Source organism: Saccoglossus kowalevskii, chromosome 1 (assembly GCF_978046115.1).
Source record: "Saccoglossus kowalevskii chromosome 1, keSacKowa6.1, whole genome shotgun sequence".
Classification (NCBI taxonomy): domain Eukaryota; kingdom Metazoa; phylum Hemichordata; class Enteropneusta; family Harrimaniidae; genus Saccoglossus; species Saccoglossus kowalevskii.
In genome coordinates this window covers 7,662,741-7,685,583 of record NC_140641.1, presented here as the reverse complement: position 1 = coordinate 7,685,583, position 22,843 = coordinate 7,662,741, and the positions used below count along the sequence as shown (strand labels likewise).

At 42.1% G+C, this 22,843-nt stretch overlaps 1 protein-coding gene and 1 long non-coding RNA gene across 2 annotated transcripts in view; one reads left to right on the top strand and one right to left on the bottom strand.

Moving 5' to 3' along the window:
* The window catches only part of LOC100374097 (protein ECT2-like), a 39,827-nt gene extending 17,031 nt beyond the window's left edge, over window positions 1-22,796 (bottom strand). Inside the window, exons 1-6 of the mRNA XM_085498644.1 lie at window positions 22,556-22,796; window positions 18,338-18,423; window positions 17,336-17,518; window positions 16,237-16,434; window positions 12,731-12,832; window positions 12,312-12,411 (exon numbers count right to left, since the gene is read on the bottom strand). Of these exons, the coding sequence (XP_085354770.1) occupies window positions 12,312-12,411; window positions 12,731-12,832; window positions 16,237-16,434; window positions 17,336-17,518; window positions 18,338-18,423; window positions 22,556-22,589 (703 nt within the window). The 5' untranslated portion in view covers window positions 22,590-22,796. The remainder of the gene's footprint in view (window positions 1-12,311; window positions 12,412-12,730; window positions 12,833-16,236; window positions 16,435-17,335; window positions 17,519-18,337; window positions 18,424-22,555) is intronic.
* On the top strand, window positions 198-1,093 carry LOC146750340 (uncharacterized). Its single transcript, XR_014929359.1, has 2 exons — window positions 198-283; window positions 778-1,093. It is a non-coding gene; the product is annotated as an uncharacterized LOC146750340 (long non-coding RNA).
* Window positions 22,797-22,843: the final 47 nt, after the last annotated feature.

The window sequence follows — 22,843 nt, the reverse complement described above, 5'->3', positions numbered from 1 at the left end:
TTATGTTTTATTACTTTTGTTATTAATGCCTTTTTATTTTATTATTTTACTTTGATTTTGATTTTGTGATTTTTTTTAAATTCCGCCCTACATACATCTGAGCCGATGCCTATGTAACGAGATTTCAACGAGACCCACTGTCGACGATTTTAGTCAATGAATCACAGACCTTCTTCTATAGCGCACATGATGACGTCATTGGGCAGAGTCAGGGTGGCAAACACACTCAAATAAAATGGCGGATTATACCGACGTTAGCGACCGAGAAGAACACGGCTTTTCGGTAAGTTTATCATTGTCAAATGCAACGAAAGTCATTTTTTTTGTGTTTATATTGTGGCTCGAATGGTTCGAGTTTAGATCGTTATTTTGCGTAGTTATTCTGGGAGTGACGATTTTGTTTCCACCGGTTCGACCGAACACCGGTGTCTTTTTCCAGTCGCTTGCCCTGGAGACGGGTGATGTTTTGTTGACGATCGGGCCAAAACCGTCTACGGTATTGAAGCCGTAGCTGTAAATAATCATCAAAATGTATCAACATTTTGTACATTATACAATAACTCTTTATTAAAGTAATTGAGCTGATTTGGACTGGAATAAAATATTTTTTATTTGGAACACATCGCAATTGATCAGGAAATATTTTTTTGCTCCAATTTTCTGCGTCGATGCCGTGGGCCGGTGACCGTTATACAATTTAAAATTCGCATTGTTTACTATAGCTGTTTACAGTGTTCTAATCATTACGATTTACTTATTTTTTTGCTTCCATTCTAGATAATTATGCTCAGTGTTTGATGTAAAATTGAAGCGATGACTGAATAAACGAACCTTGGCTGGCGAAGATGTATCAGGACGTGTACACATTTGTTGGAAGTGAACAAAATATTCAATGTAATGACAAACATTGTAAAATGCTGTGGAATTTCTTTTGTAAATAAAAATATACTAGCAATTTTCTATTAATGGTTTATTCAAGTGGGCAAAATATAATGTACAGAAAGATTGCCCGTAGAGTATCGCTACACTGAAAAGTAAGCAACCGACAGCCTGTATAAAAGGGGGCCTGTGATTGGCTGTTACTTACGCGAAATTTGAACGGGACTTACGTAGGCGTCGGATCAGATGTATGTAGGGCGGAATTAAAAAAAATCAAAATCAAAGTAAAATAAAAAAAAAAAAAGGCATTAATAATAAAAGTAATAAAAAATAAAATTAAAATAAGTTTATAGCCAAAATAATTAAAGCCCGTACACTACATCAGATTTTAATCAGATTGAGGTAACTGCACCCATTGATTGGAGATGTATTCCCAGGCAGTCTCCCATGTCACAGGTAACTGCACCCATTGATTGGAGAGACATTCCCAGCAGTCTCCCATGTCACAGGTAACTGCACCCATTGATTGGAGAGGCATTCCCAGGCAGTCTCCAATGTCACAGGTAACTGCACCTATTGATTGTAGAGACATTCCCAGGCAGTCACTCATGTCACAGGTAACTGCACCTATTGATTGGAGAGGCATTCCCAGGCAGTCTCCAATGTCACAGGTAACTGCACTTATTGATTGGAGATGCATTCCCAGGCAGTCTCCAATGTCACAGGTAACTGCACCTATTGATTGTAGAGACATTCCCAGGCAGTCACTCATGTCACAGGTAACTGCACCTATTGATTGGAGAGACATTCCCAGGCAGTCTCCAATATCACAGGTAACTGCACCCATTGATTGGAGATGCATTCCCAGGCAGTCTCCAATGTCACAGGTAACTGCACCCATTGTTTGGAGATGTATTCCCAGGCAGTCTCCCATGTAACAGGTAACTGCACCCATTGATTAGAGAGACATTCCCAGGCAGTCTCCCATGTCACAGGTAACTGCACCCATTGATTGGAGAGACATTCCCAGGCAGTCTCCCATGTAACAGGTAACTGCACCCATTGATTGGAGAGACATTCCCAGCAGTCTCCCATGTCACAGGTAACTGCACCCATTGATTGGAGAGGCATTCCCAGGCAGTCTCCAATGTCACAGGTAACTGCACCTATTGATTGTAGAGACATTCCCAGGCAGTCACTCATGTCACAGGTAACTGCACCTATTGATTGGAGAGGCATTCCCAGGCAGTCTCCAATGTCACAGGTAACTGCACTTATTGATTGGAGATGCATTCCCAGGCAGTCTCCAATGTCACAGGTAACTGCACCTATTGATTGTAGAGACATTCCCAGGCAGTCACTCATGTCACAGGTAACTGCACCTATTGATTGGAGAGGCATTCCCAGGCAGTCTCCAATGTCACAGGTAACTGCACCCATTGATTGGAGATGCATTCCCAGGCAGTCTCCGATGTCACAGGTAACTGCACCCATTGATTGGAGATGCATTCCCAGGCAGTCTCCCATGTAACAGGTAACTGCACCCATTGATTAGAGAGACATTCCCAGGCAGTCTCCCATGTAACAGGTAACTGCACCCATTGATTAGAGAGACATTCCCAGGCAGTCTCCCATGTAACAGGTAACTGCACCCATTGATTAGAGAGACATTCCCAGGCAGTCTCCCATGTAACAGGTAACTGCACCCATTGATTAGAGAGACATTCCCAGGCAGTCTCCCATGTCACAGGTAACTGCACCCATTGATTGGAGAGGCATTCCCTGGCAGTCTCCCATGTCACAGGTAACTGCACCCATTGATTGGAGAGGCATTCCCAGGCAGTCTCCCATGTAACAGGTAACTGCACCCATTGATTGGAGAGGCATTCCCAGGCAGTCTCCCATGTAACAGGTAACTGCACCCATTGATTAGAGAGACATTCCCAGGCAGTCTCCCATGTCACAGGTAACTGCACCCATTGATTAGAGAGACATTCCCAGGCAGTCTCCAATGTCACAGGTAACTGCACCCATTGATTGGAGATGCATTCCCAGGCAGTCTCCCATGTCACAGGTAACTGCACCCACTGATTGGAGAGACATTCCCAGGCAGTCTACCATGTCACAGGTAACTGCACCCATTGATTGGAGAGACATTCCCTGGCAGTCTCCCATGTCACGGGTAACTGCACCCATTTATTGGAGAGGCATTCCCAGGCAGTCTCCCATGTAACAGGTAACTGCACCCATTGATTGGAGATGCATTCCCAGGCAGTCTCAAATGTCACAGGTAACTGCACTTATTGATTGGAGATGCATTCCCAGGCAGTCTCCAATGTCACAGGTAACTGCACCCATTGATTAGAGAGACATTCCCTGGCAGTCTCCCATGTCACGGGTAACTGCACCCATTTATTGGAGAGGCATTCCCAGGCAGTCTCCCATGTAACAGGTAACTGCACCCATTGATTGGAGAGGCATTCCCAGGCAGTCTCCCATGTCACAGGTAACTGCACCTGTTGATTGGAGAGGCATTCCCAGGCAGTCTCCCATGTAACAGGTAACTGCACCCATTGATTGGAGAGACATTCCCTGGCAGTCTCCCATGTCACAGGTAACTGCACCCGTTGATTGGAGAGGCATTCCCAGGCAGTCTCCAATGTCACAGGTAACTGCACTTATTGATTGGAGAGACATTCCCAGGTAGTCTCCAATGTCACAGGTAACTGCACCCATTGATTGGAGATGCATTCCCAGGCAGTCTCCCATGTAACAGGTAGCTGCACCCGTTGATTGGAGATGCATTTCCAGGCAGTCTCCTATGTCACAGGTAACTGCACCCATTTATTGGAGAGGCATTCCCAGGCAGTCTCCCATGTCACAGGTAACTGCACTTATTGATTGGAGAGGCATTCCCAGGCAGTCTCTCATGTCACAGGTAACTGCACCCATTAATTGGAGATGCATTCCCAGGCAGTCTCCGATGTCACAGGTAACTGCACCCATTGATTGGAGATGCATTCCCAGGCAGTCTCCCATGTAACAGGTAGCTGCACCCATTGATTGGAGATGCATTTCCAGGCAGTCTCCCATGTCACAGGTAACTGCACCCGTTGATTGGAGAGGCATTCCCAGGCAGTCTCCAATGTCACAGGTAACTGCACTTATTGATTGGAGAGACATTCCCAGGCAGTCTCCCATGTAACAGGTAGCTGCACCCGTTGATTGAAGATGCATTTCCAGGGAGTCTCCTATGTCACAGGTAACTGCACTTATTGATTGGAGAGGCATTCCCAGGCAGTCTCTCATGTAACAGGTAACTGCACCTATTGATTGGAGAGGCATTCCCAGGCAGTCTCCCATGTAACAGGTAACTGCACCTATTGATTGGAGAGGCATTCCCAGGCAGTCTCCCATGTCACAGGTAACTGCACCCATTGATTGGAGAGGCATTCCCAGCAGTCTCCCATGTCACAGGTAACTGCACCCATTGATTGGAGAGGCATTCCCAGCAGTCTCCCATGTCACAGGTAACTGCACCCATTGATTGGAGAGGCATTCCCAGGCAGTCTCCCATGTAACAGGTAACTGCACCCATTGATTGGAGAGGCATTCCCAGGCAGTCTCCCATGTAACAGGTAGCTGCACCCGTTGATTGGAGATGCATTTCCAGGCAGTCTCCTATGTCACAGGTAACTGCACTTATTGATTGGAGAGGCATTCCCAGGCAGTCTCTCATGTCACAGGTAACTGCACCCATTAATTGGAGATGCATTCCCAGGCAGTCTCCGATGTCACAGGTAACTGCACCCATTGATTGGAGATGCATTCCCAGGCAGTCTCCCATGTAACAGGTAGCTGCACCTATTGATTGGAGAGGCATTCCCAGCAGTCTCCCATGTCACAGGTAACTGCACCCATTGATTGGAGAGGCATTCCCAGGCAGTCTCCCATGTAACAGGTAACTGCACCTATTGATTGGAGAGGCATTCCCAGGCAGTCTCCCATGTCACAGATAACTGCACCCATTGATTGGAGAGGCATTCCCAGCAGTCTCCCATGTCACAGGTAACTGCACCTATTGATTGGAGAGGCATTCCCAGCAGTCTCCCATGTCACAGGTAACTGCACCCATTGATTGGAGAGGCATTCCCAGGCAGTCTCCCATGTAACAGGTAACTGCACCTATTGATTGGAGAGGCATTCCCAGGCAGTCTCCCATGTCACAGATAACTGCACCCATTGATTGGAGAGGCATTCCCAGCAGTCTCCCATGTCACAGGTAACTGCACCCATTGATTGGAGAGGCATTCCCAGGCAGTCTCTCATGTAACAGGTAACTGCACCTATTGATTGGAGAGGCATTCCCAGGCAGTCTCCCATGTAACAGGTAACTGCACCTATTGATTGGAGAGGCATTCCCAGGCAGTCTCCCATGTCACAGGTAACTGCACCCATTGATTGGAGAGGCATTCCCAGCAGTCTCCCATGTCACAGGTAACTGCACCCATTGATTGGAGAGGCATTCCCAGCAGTCTCCCATGTCACAGGTAACTGCACCCATTGATTGGAGAGGCATTCCCAGGCAGTCTCCCATGTAACAGGTAGCTGCACCCGTTGATTGGAGATGCATTTCCAGGCAGTCTCCTATGTCACAGGTAACTGCACTTATTGATTGGAGAGGCATTCCCAGGCAGTCTCTCATGTCACAGGTAACTGCACCCATTAATTGGAGATGCATTCCCAGGCAGTCTCCGATGTCACAGGTAACTGCACCCATTGATTGGAGATGCATTCCCAGGCAGTCTCCCATGTAACAGGTAGCTGCACCCATTGATTGGAGATGCATTTCCAGGCAGTCTCCCATGTCACAGGTAACTGCACCCGTTGATTGGAGAGGCATTCCCAGGCAGTCTCCAATGTCACAGGTAACTGCACCTATTGATTGGAGAGGCATTCCCAGCAGTCTCCCATGTCACAGGTAACTGCACCCATTGATTGGAGAGGCATTCCCAGGCAGTCTCCCATGTAACAGGTAACTGCACCTATTGATTGGAGAGGCATTCCCAGGCAGTCTCCCATGTCACAGGTAACTGCACCCATTGATTGGAGAGACATTCCCAGGCAGTCTCCCATGTAACAGGTAACTGCACCCATTGATTGGAGAGACATTCCCAGCAGTCTCCCATGTCACAGGTAACTGCACCCATTGATTGGAGAGGCATTCCCAGGCAGTCTCCAATGTCACAGGTAACTGCACCTATTGATTGTAGAGACATTCCCAGGCAGTCACTCATGTCACAGGTAACTGCACCTATTGATTGGAGAGGCATTCCCAGGCAGTCTCCAATGTCACAGGTAACTGCACTTATTGATTGGAGATGCATTCCCAGGCAGTCTCCAATGTCACAGGTAACTGCACCTATTGATTGTAGAGACATTCCCAGGCAGTCACTCATGTCACAGGTAACTGCACCTATTGATTGGAGAGGCATTCCCAGGCAGTCTCCAATGTCACAGGTAACTGCACCCATTGATTGGAGATGCATTCCCAGGCAGTCTCCGATGTCACAGGTAACTGCACCCATTGATTGGAGATGCATTCCCAGGCAGTCTCCCATGTAACAGGTAACTGCACCCATTGATTAGAGAGACATTCCCAGGCAGTCTCCCATGTAACAGGTAACTGCACCCATTGATTAGAGAGACATTCCCAGGCAGTCTCCCATGTAACAGGTAACTGCACCCATTGATTAGAGAGACATTCCCAGGCAGTCTCCCATGTAACAGGTAACTGCACCCATTGATTAGAGAGACATTCCCAGGCAGTCTCCCATGTCACAGGTAACTGCACCCATTGATTGGAGAGGCATTCCCTGGCAGTCTCCCATGTCACAGGTAACTGCACCCATTGATTGGAGAGGCATTCCCAGGCAGTCTCCCATGTAACAGGTAACTGCACCCATTGATTGGAGAGGCATTCCCAGGCAGTCTCCCATGTAACAGGTAACTGCACCCATTGATTAGAGAGACATTCCCAGGCAGTCTCCCATGTCACAGGTAACTGCACCCATTGATTAGAGAGACATTCCCAGGCAGTCTCCAATGTCACAGGTAACTGCACCCATTGATTGGAGATGCATTCCCAGGCAGTCTCCCATGTCACAGGTAACTGCACCCACTGATTGGAGAGACATTCCCAGGCAGTCTACCATGTCACAGGTAACTGCACCCATTGATTGGAGAGACATTCCCTGGCAGTCTCCCATGTCACGGGTAACTGCACCCATTTATTGGAGAGGCATTCCCAGGCAGTCTCCCATGTAACAGGTAACTGCACCCATTGATTGGAGATGCATTCCCAGGCAGTCTCCAATGTCACAGGTAACTGCACTTATTGATTGGAGATGCATTCCCAGGCAGTCTCCAATGTCACAGGTAACTGCACCCATTGATTAGAGAGACATTCCCTGGCAGTCTCCCATGTCACGGGTAACTGCACCCATTTATTGGAGAGGCATTCCCAGGCAGTCTCCCATGTAACAGGTAACTGCACCCATTGATTGGAGATGCATTCCCAGGCAGTCTCCCATGTCACAGGTAACTGCACCTGTTGATTGGAGAGGCATTCCCAGGCAGTCTCCCATGTAACAGGTAACTGCACCCATTGATTGGAGAGACATTCCCTGGCAGTCTCCCATGTCACAGGTAACTGCACCCGTTGATTGGAGAGGCATTCCCAGGCAGTCTCCAATGTCACAGGTAACTGCACTTATTGATTGGAGAGACATTCCCAGGTAGTCTCCAATGTCACAGGTAACTGCACCCATTGATTGGAGATGCATTCCCAGGCAGTCTCCCATGTAACAGGTAGCTGCACCCGTTGATTGGAGATGCATTTCCAGGCAGTCTCCTATGTCACAGGTAACTGCACCCATTTATTGGAGAGGCATTCCCAGGCAGTCTCCCATGTCACAGGTAACTGCACTTATTGATTGGAGAGGCATTCCCAGGCAGTCTCTCATGTCACAGGTAACTGCACCCATTAATTGGAGATGCATTCCCAGGCAGTCTCCGATGTCACAGGTAACTGCACCCATTGATTGGAGATGCATTCCCAGGCAGTCTCCCATGTAACAGGTAGCTGCACCCATTGATTGGAGATGCATTTCCAGGCAGTCTCCCATGTCACAGGTAACTGCACCCGTTGATTGGAGAGGCATTCCCAGGCAGTCTCCAATGTCACAGGTAACTGCACTTATTGATTGGAGAGACATTCCCAGGCAGTCTCCCATGTAACAGGTAGCTGCACCCGTTGATTGAAGATGCATTTCCAGGGAGTCTCCTATGTCACAGGTAACTGCACTTATTGATTGGAGAGGCATTCCCAGGCAGTCTCTCATGTAACAGGTAACTGCACCTATTGATTGGAGAGGCATTCCCAGGCAGTCTCCCATGTAACAGGTAACTGCACCTATTGATTGGAGAGGCATTCCCAGGCAGTCTCCCATGTCACAGGTAACTGCACCCATTGATTGGAGAGGCATTCCCAGCAGTCTCCCATGTCACAGGTAACTGCACCCATTGATTGGAGAGGCATTCCCAGGCAGTCTCCCATGTAACAGGTAGCTGCACCCGTTGATTGGAGATGCATTTCCAGGCAGTCTCCTATGTCACAGGTAACTGCACTTATTGATTGGAGAGGCATTCCCAGGCAGTCTCTCATGTCACAGGTAACTGCACCCATTAATTGGAGATGCATTCCCAGGCAGTCTCCGATGTCACAGGTAACTGCACCCATTGATTGGAGATGCATTCCCAGGCAGTCTCCCATGTAACAGGTAGCTGCACCTATTGATTGGAGAGGCATTCCCAGCAGTCTCCCATGTCACAGGTAACTGCACCCATTGATTGGAGAGGCATTCCCAGGCAGTCTCCCATGTAACAGGTAACTGCACCTATTGATTGGAGAGGCATTCCCAGGCAGTCTCCCATGTCACAGATAACTGCACCCATTGATTGGAGAGGCATTCCCAGCAGTCTCCCATGTCACAGGTAACTGCACCTATTGATTGGAGAGGCATTCCCAGCAGTCTCCCATGTCACAGGTAACTGCACCCATTGATTGGAGAGGCATTCCCAGGCAGTCTCCCATGTAACAGGTAACTGCACCTATTGATTGGAGAGGCATTCCCAGGCAGTCTCCCATGTCACAGATAACTGCACCCATTGATTGGAGAGGCATTCCCAGCAGTCTCCCATGTCACAGGTAACTGCACCCATTGATTGGAGAGGCATTCCCAGGCAGTCTCTCATGTAACAGGTAACTGCACCTATTGATTGGAGAGGCATTCCCAGGCAGTCTCCCATGTAACAGGTAACTGCACCTATTGATTGGAGAGGCATTCCCAGGCAGTCTCCCATGTCACAGGTAACTGCACCCATTGATTGGAGAGGCATTCCCAGCAGTCTCCCATGTCACAGGTAACTGCACCCATTGATTGGAGAGGCATTCCCAGGCAGTCTCCCATGTAACAGGTAGCTGCACCCGTTGATTGGAGATGCATTTCCAGGCAGTCTCCTATGTCACAGGTAACTGCACTTATTGATTGGAGAGGCATTCCCAGGCAGTCTCTCATGTCACAGGTAACTGCACCCATTAATTGGAGATGCATTCCCAGGCAGTCTCCGATGTCACAGGTAACTGCACCCATTGATTGGAGATGCATTCCCAGGCAGTCTCCCATGTAACAGGTAGCTGCACCCATTGATTGGAGATGCATTTCCAGGCAGTCTCCCATGTCACAGGTAACTGCACCCGTTGATTGGAGAGGCATTCCCAGGCAGTCTCCAATGTCACAGGTAACTGCACCTATTGATTGGAGAGGCATTCCCAGCAGTCTCCCATGTCACAGGTAACTGCACCCATTGATTGGAGAGGCATTCCCAGGCAGTCTCCCATGTAACAGGTAACTGCACCTATTGATTGGAGAGGCATTCCCAGGCAGTCTCCCATGTCACAGATAACTGCACCCATTGATTGGAGAGGCATTCCCAGCAGTCTCCCATGTCACAGGTAACTGCACCCATTGATTGGAGAGGCATTCCCAGGCAGTCTCTCATGTAACAGGTAACTGCACCTATTGATTGGAGAGGCATTCCCAGGCAGTCTCCCATGTAACAGGTAACTGCACCTATTGATTGGAGAGGCATTCCCAGGCAGTCTCCCATGTCACAGGTAACTGCACCCATTGATTGGAGAGGCATTCCCAGCAGTCTCACATGTCACAGGTAACTGCACCCATTGATTGGAGAGGCATTCCCAGCAGTCTCCCATGTCACAGGTAACTGCACCCATTGATTGGAGAGGCATTCCCAGGCAGTCTCCAATGTCACAGGTAACTGCACCTATTGATTGGAGAGGCATTCCCAGCAGTCTCCCATGTCACAGGTAACTGCACCCATTGATTGGAGAGGCATTCCCAGGCAGTCTCCCATGTAACAGGTAACTGCACCTATTGATTGGAGAGGCATTCCCAGGCAGTCTCCCATGTCACAGATAACTGCACCCATTGATTGGAGAGGCATTCCCAGGCAGTCTCCCATGAAACAGGTAACTGCACCTATTGATTGGAGAGGCATTCCCAGGCAGTCTCCCATGTAACAGGTAACTGCACCTATTGATTGGAGAGGCATTCCCAGGCAGTCTCCCATGTCACAGGTAACTGCACTTATTGATTGGAGATGCATTCCCAGGCAGTCTCCCATGTCACAGATAACTGCACCCATTGATAGGAAAGGCATTCCCAGGCAGTCTCCCATGTCACAGGTAACTGCACCCATTGATTGCAGAGGCATTCCCAGCAGTCTCCAATGTCACAGGTAACTGCACCCATTGATTGGAGAGGCATTCCCAGGCAGTCTCCAATGTCACAGGTAACTGCACCTATTGATTGGAGAGGCATTCCCAGCAGTCTCCCATGTCACAGGTAACTGCACCTATTGATTGGAGAGGCATTCCCAGGCAGTCTCCCATGTAACAGGTGACTGCACCCATTGATTGGAGAGGCATTCCCAGGCAGTCTCCCATGTCACAGGTAACTGCACCCATTGATTGGAGAGGCATTCCCAGGCAGTCTCCCATGTCACAGGTGACTGCACCCATTAATTGGAGAGACATTCCCAGGTAGTCTCCCATGTCACAGGTAACTGCATCCATTGATTGGAGAGGCATTCCCAGCAGTCTCCCATGTCACAGGTAACTGCATCCATTGATTGGAGAGGCATTCCCAGCAGTCTCCCATGTCACAGGTAACTGCATCCATTGATTGGAGAGGCATTCCCAGCAGTCTCCCATGTCACAGGTGACTGTACCCATTGATTGGAGAGGCATTCCCAGCAGTCTCCCATGTCACAGGTGACTGCACCCATTGATTGGAGAGGCATTCCCAGCAGTCTCCCATGTAACAGGTAACTGCACCTATTGATTGGAGAGGCATTCCCAGCAGTCTCCCATGTCACAGGTGACTGCACCCATTGATTGGAGAGGCATTCCCAGCAGTCTCCCATGTAGTAACAGGTAACTGCACCCATTGATTGGAGAGACATTCCCAGGTAGTCTCCCATGTCACAGGTAACTGCATCCATTGATTGGAGAGGCATTCCCAGGCAGTCTCCCATGTAACAGGTAACTGCACCCATTGATTGGAGAGACATTCCCAGGTAGTCTCCCATGTCACAGGTAACTGCACCCATTGATTGGAGAGGCATTCCCAGCAGTCTCCCATGTAACAGGTAACTGCACCCATTGATTGGAGAGACATTCCCAGGTAGTCTCCCATGTCACAGGTAACTGCACCCATTGATTGGAGAGACATTCCCAGGTAGTCTCCCATGTCACAGGTAACTGCACCCATTGATTGGAGAGACATTCCCAGGTAGTCTCCCATGTCACAGGTAACTGCATCCATTGATTGGAGAGGCATTCCCAGGCAGTCTCCCATGTAACAGGTAACTGCACCCATTGATTGGAGAGACATTCCCAGGTAGTCTCCCATGTCACAGGTAACTGCACCCATTGATTGGAGAGGCATTCCCAGCAGTCTCCCATGTAACAGGTAACTGCACCCATTGATTGGAGAGACATTCCCAGGTAGTCTCCCATGTCACAGGTAACTGCACCCATTGATTGGAGACATTCCCAGGTAGTCTCCTATGTCACAGGTGACTGCATCCATTGATTGGTAAATATCTCATGCTTTTTGCTGACATTTCAGATAGCTAGATGCCTCAAAGTATGCACTCACATCACATCAGCCTTTAATGCCTTTATTCATCCATCGCAATATTCGTGTACTAAACTCATTATTTTATAAACCTGCGACTTCTATAGACATATCAACAGACAACAATGGACTGGTAATAATACAAACCTTGCATTTGTGTGACTTCTTCCATGTGTTTTTGTTCTTCATCAGAGAAACCCATAAAACTCAGACAACAACAGAAAAAAGGCATCATTTTATACTGCATCTGAAAACAAGTTGCAATGAATCTTTCAAAGCATGTTATCATTAATAATATGGCTATTCTGCTGTTAGATAATTTGAAATCTTATTAACATTTGCTTTCAAAGGTCTACTTGAACTAAAACGACAAAGCATGATGGGATTTATTGTAGTGGTAAAAACTTATAGTCACTCAGGTAACACAAGTGTAAAAGTATGTATTAATGCCATTTTATTTTTTATATTTATTTGTAGGCATATGAAAATAACAAATCAAAAACCATGCCCTTTTTGTTTCCACAATTTTGATGTAGTCTGTGTAAAGATGAATGCAATTTACTAACCATGTCCTCATCGATAGCAGATCCTGTAGAATCATGTCTTGTACTCCATGCTTGGTGGACCCACTGTTCTGTCATTACTGGTGTACCAAGACTTACTGCTGTCTGTCGGATCAATCACAGATGGGTGTAATCAAGAAGAATAGAACAAAATATTGAGAGTGTGACCAACAATCCTTGAATTTGCTTGGAAGATCCCAGCTGAGGGCAATTATATATAATAGGTGTAATCATTAGCAAAAAGATCCCAAGTGAAGGATTATTAGTTTATGGAGTATTCTTCCTAGACGGTTTGAAGCATCAGAACTGATAACCTTTGACGTCTGGTGGTACTGGTAGACTACTGTCCTGGTGTTTAATTGTAATGCAAACTATACCTGAGTATTCACTCTAATCATGTATGTAAATGTGTCGAAATGGGCGTAGTGCGAGTGGCTAGTGCTAGTAGCACTAATCGGAAAAAGTACTAGATCTAGTGCTAAAATGGCACTAGATCTAGCGCTAAAATGGCACTAGATCTAGTGCTAAAATGTGCACAGTGCGAGTGGCATTGTTATCGCATTGTCAACGACGTCGAATAATAAAAGGGGCATCAACAACCACTTTCATATGCAAACTACGAACAGTATAAAACATCGGCAATATGCACGAGATGTCCATAATAATACTTTCTTTATATAAAACCGGATTCTGACGTAAATTCCGCCATCCGAGTGATGGGCGCTTATTTGGGGTTCAAAATTTCAAAAAATAATTATCAAATATTTTGGGGGAAAATTTTCATTGTATCCAACTACACAGACTTACTACGCCGTCAGTTGGGCCACCCAAGACGAAAGAAACTATTGCAGAATTAACAATAATTAATAATTTTTGCTGAATTAAAAAGTAGACCACCTGGAATGTGTTTACAGTGTCGCCCAGTGTCATTTTTCAAATACATTTGTTTTTATTTTATTGGTAACAACAGTATATTTTAAACGACGTTTCTAATAAAAACGAACACAACTGCATTGCGTAGCAGCAGGCGATCACAGATGCTCAATCCGGACATGCAACGTTTCACAAACGTTGATTATTACTCAGTAGTGATTATAATAACGCACAAAAAATAAATTCGTTGATTCAAACAAAATTCAACTTACTTTCATCGTAAGCTAATAGGTCAAATCGCTAATTAACCAATCAAAATGCTGGATGATGCTAACGCGTTCAAATTACAATAGCTCATTTAAATATGTTAATGTTATTGAACGCAACACGGAAGAGATTTGCCGATGTTGTAGTACGCTCTTTTGGCTTGAATTTGATGGGAAAATGGCATGTTTTTTTTTAATTAAAAAAATAGTTGTTTTCAAAGATGAACTTAGCATAAGAAGAATAATTTAACATTGTTTACAGTGATAACAGCTCTTTGTCCAAACGGAGCTTACGCTAGTCACAATCAACACACTCTTGAATAAAAACTTAAATAGAAGAATTTAGGCGTCAGGAACGATTGAAATGTCCGATAAATTACGACAAAATATTTTAAAAAATAAATTTAAAAACTGCCGAAAAATCGCCCTGGACAATTTCTTGGTCCCATTTTTTTAACGCGACCATACACTGGGTTTGTTTAGCTGTGAAGGGTTAAAATACGTATTTCACAACCGGAAATTCAACAGACGAACTTGTTACTTCACATGTTTTAATTATTAGCAACTGTAACAAGAACAAGATTTCGAGAGTCTACAACAAAAAATCCTAAGGGCTCCTAAAAAATATTATTGCAGAGAAAGTATCTAGACATATATAATATGGTCACGTTAAAAAATCGAAAAATCGGCAAGGTTACATCATATTCCGTTAGTTCCTCCATGATACAATGTAACAACAGGATTGCGTGAATATGTATATGCCCACTCACAGGTCGCAGTACACACAACATCCACTGAGGGAGACTTACACTAAGAGTATACCATTTTTAGGGGCCCAAGCCTGTAGGGCATGGCCCCTATTCTTATTGTTCGGTTTTTTCTTCTTCTTTCTTCCGTAACTTTTTTCGTCAAGCCGTTTGAGAAAACCACTGAACCAAATAGTCTGAAATTGCTCTATACTGATAGTCTCTAATATGAACTGGTGCAACGTGCTTTCAGAATTTTGATTGGTCAATTAGTTTGGCAGCCATATTGGATTGAAATAAAACCGGAAGTGGCTGTTTGACCACTTTCTGAGGGTCTAGGCGTCTAGATTTTTTTATGGTATACAGTACAACTCATGTGTAATAAATATCAGCAATAAAAACTTTAGTGGTCACCATGGGGTGGGGGCTTCTAACCTCATTAAAATGCATAACTGTTATAACTCAAGCACAGTTGTTGTTAGGAAGATGAATCCTGTGTTATTATGACAACGTTGAACAAGAGAATTGATTAAAATAACAAATGACCATATATGGTCATGTGAACTCATTAATATGCATAACTGTTATATCTCAGGCACTGTTGCAGGTAGGAAGATGAAACCTGTGCTATTATGATGATGTTAAACAAGAGATTTGAATAAAATAACAGATGACCATATATGGTCATGTGAGCTCATTAATATGCATAACTGTTATATCTCAAGCACTGTTGCAGGTACATGTAGGAAGATGAAACCTATGTTATTATGATGATGTTAAACAAGAGATTTGAATAAAATAACAGATGACCATATATGGTCATGTGGGCTCATTGATATGCATAATCGTTATATCTCATATAAATATATGGTACCAGCTGCATTTCGACTTCATGGTACTAATCATTCAAACTAACCAATTGTGTATCATGTGTATCATTTGACCTCATTATTTATGGCATGTATACTTGGGCCCCTGTGATGCTGCTTGCAGCTTTAATTTTGTTTAGTTCACATATGGCATCATAATTTCATTTTTGAAGATCTATTTTCATTAAGTGTGGCGCCGACCAGAAATAAAACAGCACATCAGCGATTTAAAAAAAATCAACGCTGAATTCCACCATTTACATAAAGTTTCAATCACCAAAGTTGAAAACACAAACTTCCTCACAATACCATTTCATACAGTATATCTATTCACAATTTGTTCGACCTGGAGTTTCACTGTTTCAGCTAGTTTCCCGGCCGATCGCGTTGTTCCAAAGGTCTATTACGACAAACGTGGACAATGACATTCTCAATTTTCCCACTGTAGCACATTTCCAATGAATGAAAGATACAACAATTTTACGTAAATATTAATTTATTTTCAGAGAATTACAGGATGTCTTGACGTCGTTGACAACGCGATATCAATGCCACTCGCACTATGTACATTTTAGCACTAGATCTAGTGCCGTTTTAGCACTAGATCTAGTGCCATTTTAGCACTAGATCTAGTAGTTTTTCGGATTAGTGCTACTAGCACTAACCACTCACACTATGTCCATTTCGACACATTTACATACCTCCTCTAATTACTAATGGTGTATTAGGGTATAATGTAATAAAATTTTACTCACTCGATATTTGTTTCCATTTGTTGTATTTGCAACCAGATGTGTAACTCTTGTACTAAAATCTTTACGAATACTTCCACCCATGTGATGTACTAGATTAACAAGTCGTGTAATCTCTGCTTTGTTTCGGAAACCCGTGAAACAGATTATGAGTTGTGACATTAGAGTACAGTACAGTGGCCTGGTATTATACGGCAGAGGCTGTTGACAACAAAGAACAGTACCAGTATATATTTAAAAATAGAAGATGGCGACAAGATTTTAAAATGCAAATCTCACTGCATGATAATGCATCTGGTGGAGTGTTCTGTTTTTATCAACAATTAGAATGCATAGAGTATTTTATTTTTCAGTTGTACACAATAATGAATATATGCAGAGAGTGATTTTAATAGTCTACTAATTTAAGTGTAATTGAGTGAGTCAATACGAATGTCAATCATCGGTTTACGTGTTAATCCAAACTGTTTGCGACATATTTTCAAAACAGACAATAATGGCGTTCACGTTAAAGGCATGTGCCGACTCAGTCTTGTGTGTGTAAACAATCAGAACTGAACAGGAAAAAAACTGTCTTTTCTTGAAATGCTACATAGACGTGCAAAATAATTGTTTTTCAAATCTTGTTTGCTGTTCATGTGCAGGATGACTGTAATGCCTCTGCAAACACAAGGGATTCAAAATTTCGGCATGTGTCAAAATACCATAACGTGAATGTAGCAAATGCAGTGTACATGTATGTAGCAAATGGTGTATGTAAGATGTAAGATTACACAACCTGTAATATTTGTATGCATAAAGTAAACGATGGGTGGGATATTTATTTATATTTCCCATGATACACTGGTGCAATCACAGGGATTGCAGAACCATGTTTTAATATATTTGTGCCTATTTTTTTTGTAGTTTTTATAACTATTTTTGATAATTTGGGGTTAAATGTAAAGAAATGTTCATAAGTTAGTATGCAAAAATACCAGAAAATACATGTGAGCAGTAATATGTGAATGGATGACCATGACGAAAGTTGACAATGGTGCTCAAAAGGTTCTGGTTGGGATGAACAACGTTGTAAACATGATTTAGCATCAAAGTAACTTACCTCTTTAGAGTTTGCACATTTTAGTATAACAGGAGGACCCATGATTCTATGGTCCATTTTATGCAAGCAGTCATAGTCCCTCCCTTCAAAGTTATTAAAAACAAATACTGTATCATATTTATCAGCAGCATCATCAATATACTCTAAACCATTGGTGGAATATACCACAGTACATTCCAATTCCTATTAAGAAAACATAAATTAAAGCTGCAAGCAGCTTGACAAGGGTCCAAGGAAGAGGCATACTGCCACTGCATGGACCAATTAAATTGACTCAAATGACTATGGTCATGTTGCTTTCTGTTACAATAACTTATAATGTACCAAAATATTCAGATGGAAAGCTATGGAAAGTACAAATAATAAAACAATAATCTTGTGAGATTTATAAAGTACAAATAATAAAACAATAATCTTGTGAGATTTATAAAGTACAAATAATAAAACAATAATCTTGTAAAATTTGCTCTGGGTGAATGATTATGCTAATTTGTCATTCTCCCAACTTTTGGTTTATTAGTTAGGCAGGGAAATTCAGACTTAATAAATAAGTTTAAGAGTTTTGCTTTGTTTCCATTATGTTGATGGCTTGTTTACCTCCAAAAAATGTCTGATAGTGTGTTTTGTTTTTCTGTAATTGTCAAACAGCCTGGGTGCTTGTCAAATAATTTACATTGAACACTACACTACAGAAATACCAGAAACAATCTCAAATCAAATGGACCAAAATTGGAAGAGCTAAAGAACCGAACAAGATAATGCCATTTTAAAATGTTTGATTTCACGCTTAATGCGGGATCTTGCAGTGAACAGAAAGTGGTCTATTAAGCCATACTTGTAATGTACAAAATAAATATGCAGTATATGCGACGTACAATTCACTTGTTATGAATACATATATAACAGCAAGTATCAACGATAAGAAACAAAATAAATTGAAACATCATTTTAGGGTTTTAGGGTTCTAAGTGCTTAAGAATTATTTATGTATGCAATTCTTACTTGAAGTGCCTGATTTAATCCATCATAGTTGGCAGTATCATCACTAACAACACATATTCTTGTCTCCAACGCAGTTTGATTGATGTCTGTCAAGAGAATCAAACAATACATTGTAACAAACAATCAGATGATGTGATGTCTACATAGAGTCTTGCGTTGGATCCAAAAAGTGCATGTGATTGATAGATTAAATAACAACTTACAATAACGGAAATATCAATTTATTATAAAGTATTTGTCGTGTTGCAGGTTGGAAGAAACAAAACTTTTTAACTTTAACAAAACTCAAAACTGTGCATGTCACGGATAAATAAGAGATACACACCATATTAACAGAACATACAACACAGAAATCAACCATAGACAGTTTGATTTTTTTAAGCAAAAACTTGGAATCCATTTTGAACTACAAATATTAAACAGACTTCAAGCTATTCTAACATTGATTTAAAAATGTATAAGGTTTTTATTAACATTTGTAATAAGGAAGGAGGGATCAATTTATCATTCTCCATGTGAAATATATATTTCAAATTTTCAAAGCAGCTGGAAAATGATTAGCTAGGCAATTTCATCGCCTTCTATGGAACCATACAATGTTGCCACATAAAGTAAAAATAACTTTAACATATTTGGAATTCTGAATGTATTTCTGGATATAGATGAAATTGAACCATCCCATGGTGGTGTTTTTTGGAGACAACCAACACAATGAATATCGGTAAGTAATATATTTGCAAATAACATTTGGGTTTATTCACAGAGAAATGTAGACAGGGAAGCACATGATTTGTATTGTAAAAACTATGATTAATTGGCAGATTTTTGTAGTTTATTAAAGTGACTTGTCAAGACTAGATGTACACATAAAACTTCTCATGATGATCAGTGTCAGTTCCAATCAATGACAAGACATCAAACATATGACAAAACACATCGTTAAATTTTTCCCAAAAAATGTACTGATTATTGACCCAAAATATTAACCTTATTTGCATTTTTGTTTGTTTTGCAGAATCCAAGAAGGGCACCGATGTTGAACAAAGAATCACTTTTGCACAGCCTAATACATTTTGGTTTGCTTCCAGATTGATCTAATTTACTAGAAGATGTTGCTTTGCAATTGATGTGATATGCAATAAAGGTGTCACATGAATTAAAGATAAGTCAATTGCAAGATGATCACAATATTCATACATGTCAAAAAAGTCTATGAAATCTGGTTAGTGTTTTCTCAGGCTGTTTGGCTAGTGTCTTTTTTTTATTTGCAAATTGTGTATTACCGGTACATGCATTTTACATTTTTGAATATTGGCAAAAATCTCACTCACTTCTTTTTATGCAATCAAACCTTTTATAGCATTTACTGGTTTCTGTGATGCCATTGGTTAGAAATCTAATTGCTATGCATGCAGAATTAGATCTTCATTTCATATCACTGAACATACACCGGCAAATATCAAAGTTGCATATCCTCATCTTATAAATCCTTAAAACCTCTGATATAATATACTGTTGTTGTTGTACAAGGTATTGGACTTGGTAATCATTTGATTCTCAGCTAAACTCATCAAGTTTGAGGACACAGCAAAAAATCTTACTTCATACTACATGTACAATTTAATTTTTTTGAAATTTCAATTATTGAGAAAATATTCAAGACAGTCTAAAATGGTTTACATTATCATATAAATAATGATATTAAACAATTATTTACTTTACATTAAATCATCGGACAAACCAAATTCTGGAACATTCCTGAAATCACTATAGAGTAGCCCGGTAATTTCAAAGGAACAATGAAATTGCAACCAAGTTTGCTAAGTCTTGAAGCGACGTAATTTTTTAGGATCAAAGCGTAAAAAATCAGGGTCTTCCTCGAGTTTCAAATCGAGCACAGCTTTAGCGATTACAAGAAAAATATTCTTTTTATAGTTGGACGATGAAACGCTGAATTTACGTAGGAAGTCTTCGAGCTATGGCACGGTCATTCTGTCGAAGTCAGCTATGGTCGAAAACGTGAAACAAATGCAATGAATCACTCAGAAATTTAACGCACGACATTAGGGTACACGCACGATTTAGCACTATTTTGATTCAAAGCTTGACCTGTATCACATGACTAGCAACCAGTTGCTAGGTAAATTTAACGGTCTTTGCGAGGTCTCGCGAGATCTCGACCGAACAGAAAATAGCCAATTACAAAATGATAATTTTGCATGACAATAACATAAGTGAATAGGCTGTAACACATTTTAGCTGCCATGTTTCCTGTTTATTCCAGATACTAGTACCTAAATCATAACACCAGTGTATTGTCTTTTCTACCTCCATGCTCTATTAGTTCGGCTCAGATAGAAAGCTGCCGTGTGAACATAGCAAATATTCATATACCCCTAAGCTTACAATTAAGGATGCTGTAACCGTTTTTGGTATTGATTTTCTAAACTGATATTTTCATATAAAATATTTACTGAACCACACAAAGCTATATATTGATGGAAAGCCTATTTCACACTGGATATGAAATCGACAAGATAGTGTGTGTATGGACGTGTATAGTCATGTGATTGGTAAACATATAATTGAACAATTGAATAAACAAATTTAGTGGAACATTGGCAACAAAACAGTTTTTCAGACGACGCTCACCAACATTCTACGTTGACTGAGATATATATGTACATGATAGTTGGAGAAGCAATTATAATTTAGCTATCTTGAAAAACAATGCGATCTGGTTCTTTCTGGTATTCAGAAATTGGAACATAATTTCGAAACAAATAGGGAAAAAGGAAAATCCCAGCGCCGCTTGAGAGGGAACATATCGAAGAGTGTCTGTGCGAAAAATAGTATAATGTATCCACTAGAACTCGAGATCAAAGGCCTGCAGTTGACGTAAATCGCTGTTTTGATTAACCAGGAAAACGGCAAAAACAACTTAGCTGCAACGTATCATCAGCTAACTCAAAATTCGTGTGTCCCTTGGATCAAAACAAACTCATAATGACTAGTCAGGTATCTGTCTGTCATAATCACGCCGATGTGAGAATATACGTGGTCGCAATTGGTTATAAAGTACGAAATTATACTCCCGAATCCAATAGGAAACACTATTTCACGGCGTGACAAAGCCGCGCCAAAATGACGTCATTATTAGGTTGTGGGAGGAGACTGCATTTCCTTTCTTTGCTGCCAGAGTTTGAAATTCTCAACTATGCATAATCATTTATACAACATTCTATATTGTCTTACCTGACTTTCTCGATTTAGTTGAAATATCAAACAGGAGTTGAGAATTTCAAACTCTGGCAGCAAAGAAAGGAAATGCAGTCTTGGCGTTTGAGGGCGCGAACGCATGCGCAGATTGACACAACTTGAAGGCTGGTATCACAGAGAATAGAAATTGTCAAATTTCGTCATAAATGCGTAAAATCTGGAAAAATATATGATTTATATGTAATCGGACAATATTTTGCGATAGTTCAATGTCTTATAAGCACTCGTAACTGGTTTGGACAAGGTATTTTGTATTTTGAGGTATGATTTTCGGCAGCTAGAAAAATGTGTGCACATTTTGTTTCCTCCCTTGTCTTATATATAGTGCAAGCTGATCGGCCGGAAACAAGTATTAGTGATTTTTGTAGTTTCGGAGTGTGATGATTAAATTTAATAACATATGCTTGCTTTACATTACTAAACTGTTTTAATTCCATAATTTCTATTATTTTGAGCAAAGACAAGGTTCTGTACCGGGACATAGTCGTACGGCCCCATAGACCTCCACGCATTGAGACGAATAGATTGTCAAGCCCCTGTGATACTAGTATTACTACAATATGTAATATGACAATGATAATTAAATATACGATGGACCCACTTAATTATACATTGTACTAATAGTGATTTTTCAATATTTTTAGTAAACATGTAGTGTATTTTATTAATAATTATTATAAACTTGCCATTACAAATAACCTTTTAAAACCTCCTGATTATGATATTTCGTTTGCAAAACAGTGAGCTACAATTGCAATACTGCTGCCTGGGTTGCTTTTTCGATCACAGGAGTACGTAATGCATAGTACATGTATTTTTTTAAACCGATGTTGTAGACATAATAATCATTATGGGACATTTAAGCAGGAGATGAATAACCAAGGAAAGCAAGGTAATAGACGATTTGCACAATTTTTACAAACGATCATCAACACTCACCTTTCACATTTGAATCAGAGTTGATCACCGACATCGTGCAGCTCGATTACTGATGATACGGACAACGACTCATTAGAAGGCGAACTATCGGCCTTTCCACGGTTTAGTTATCTGTTGATAACACTGGTATTCGCTAGTACTTTGATTATAACTAATTTTGTGCTCGCAAACCAGCAATTTTCGCTCCCTATCTAAACAATACACGCATTTTTTTAAATTTGCGAGCGTCGTTTGAAGCCGATAACGTTTATAACAAAGACGCTGATTGGCTAAAATGTCCACATGACC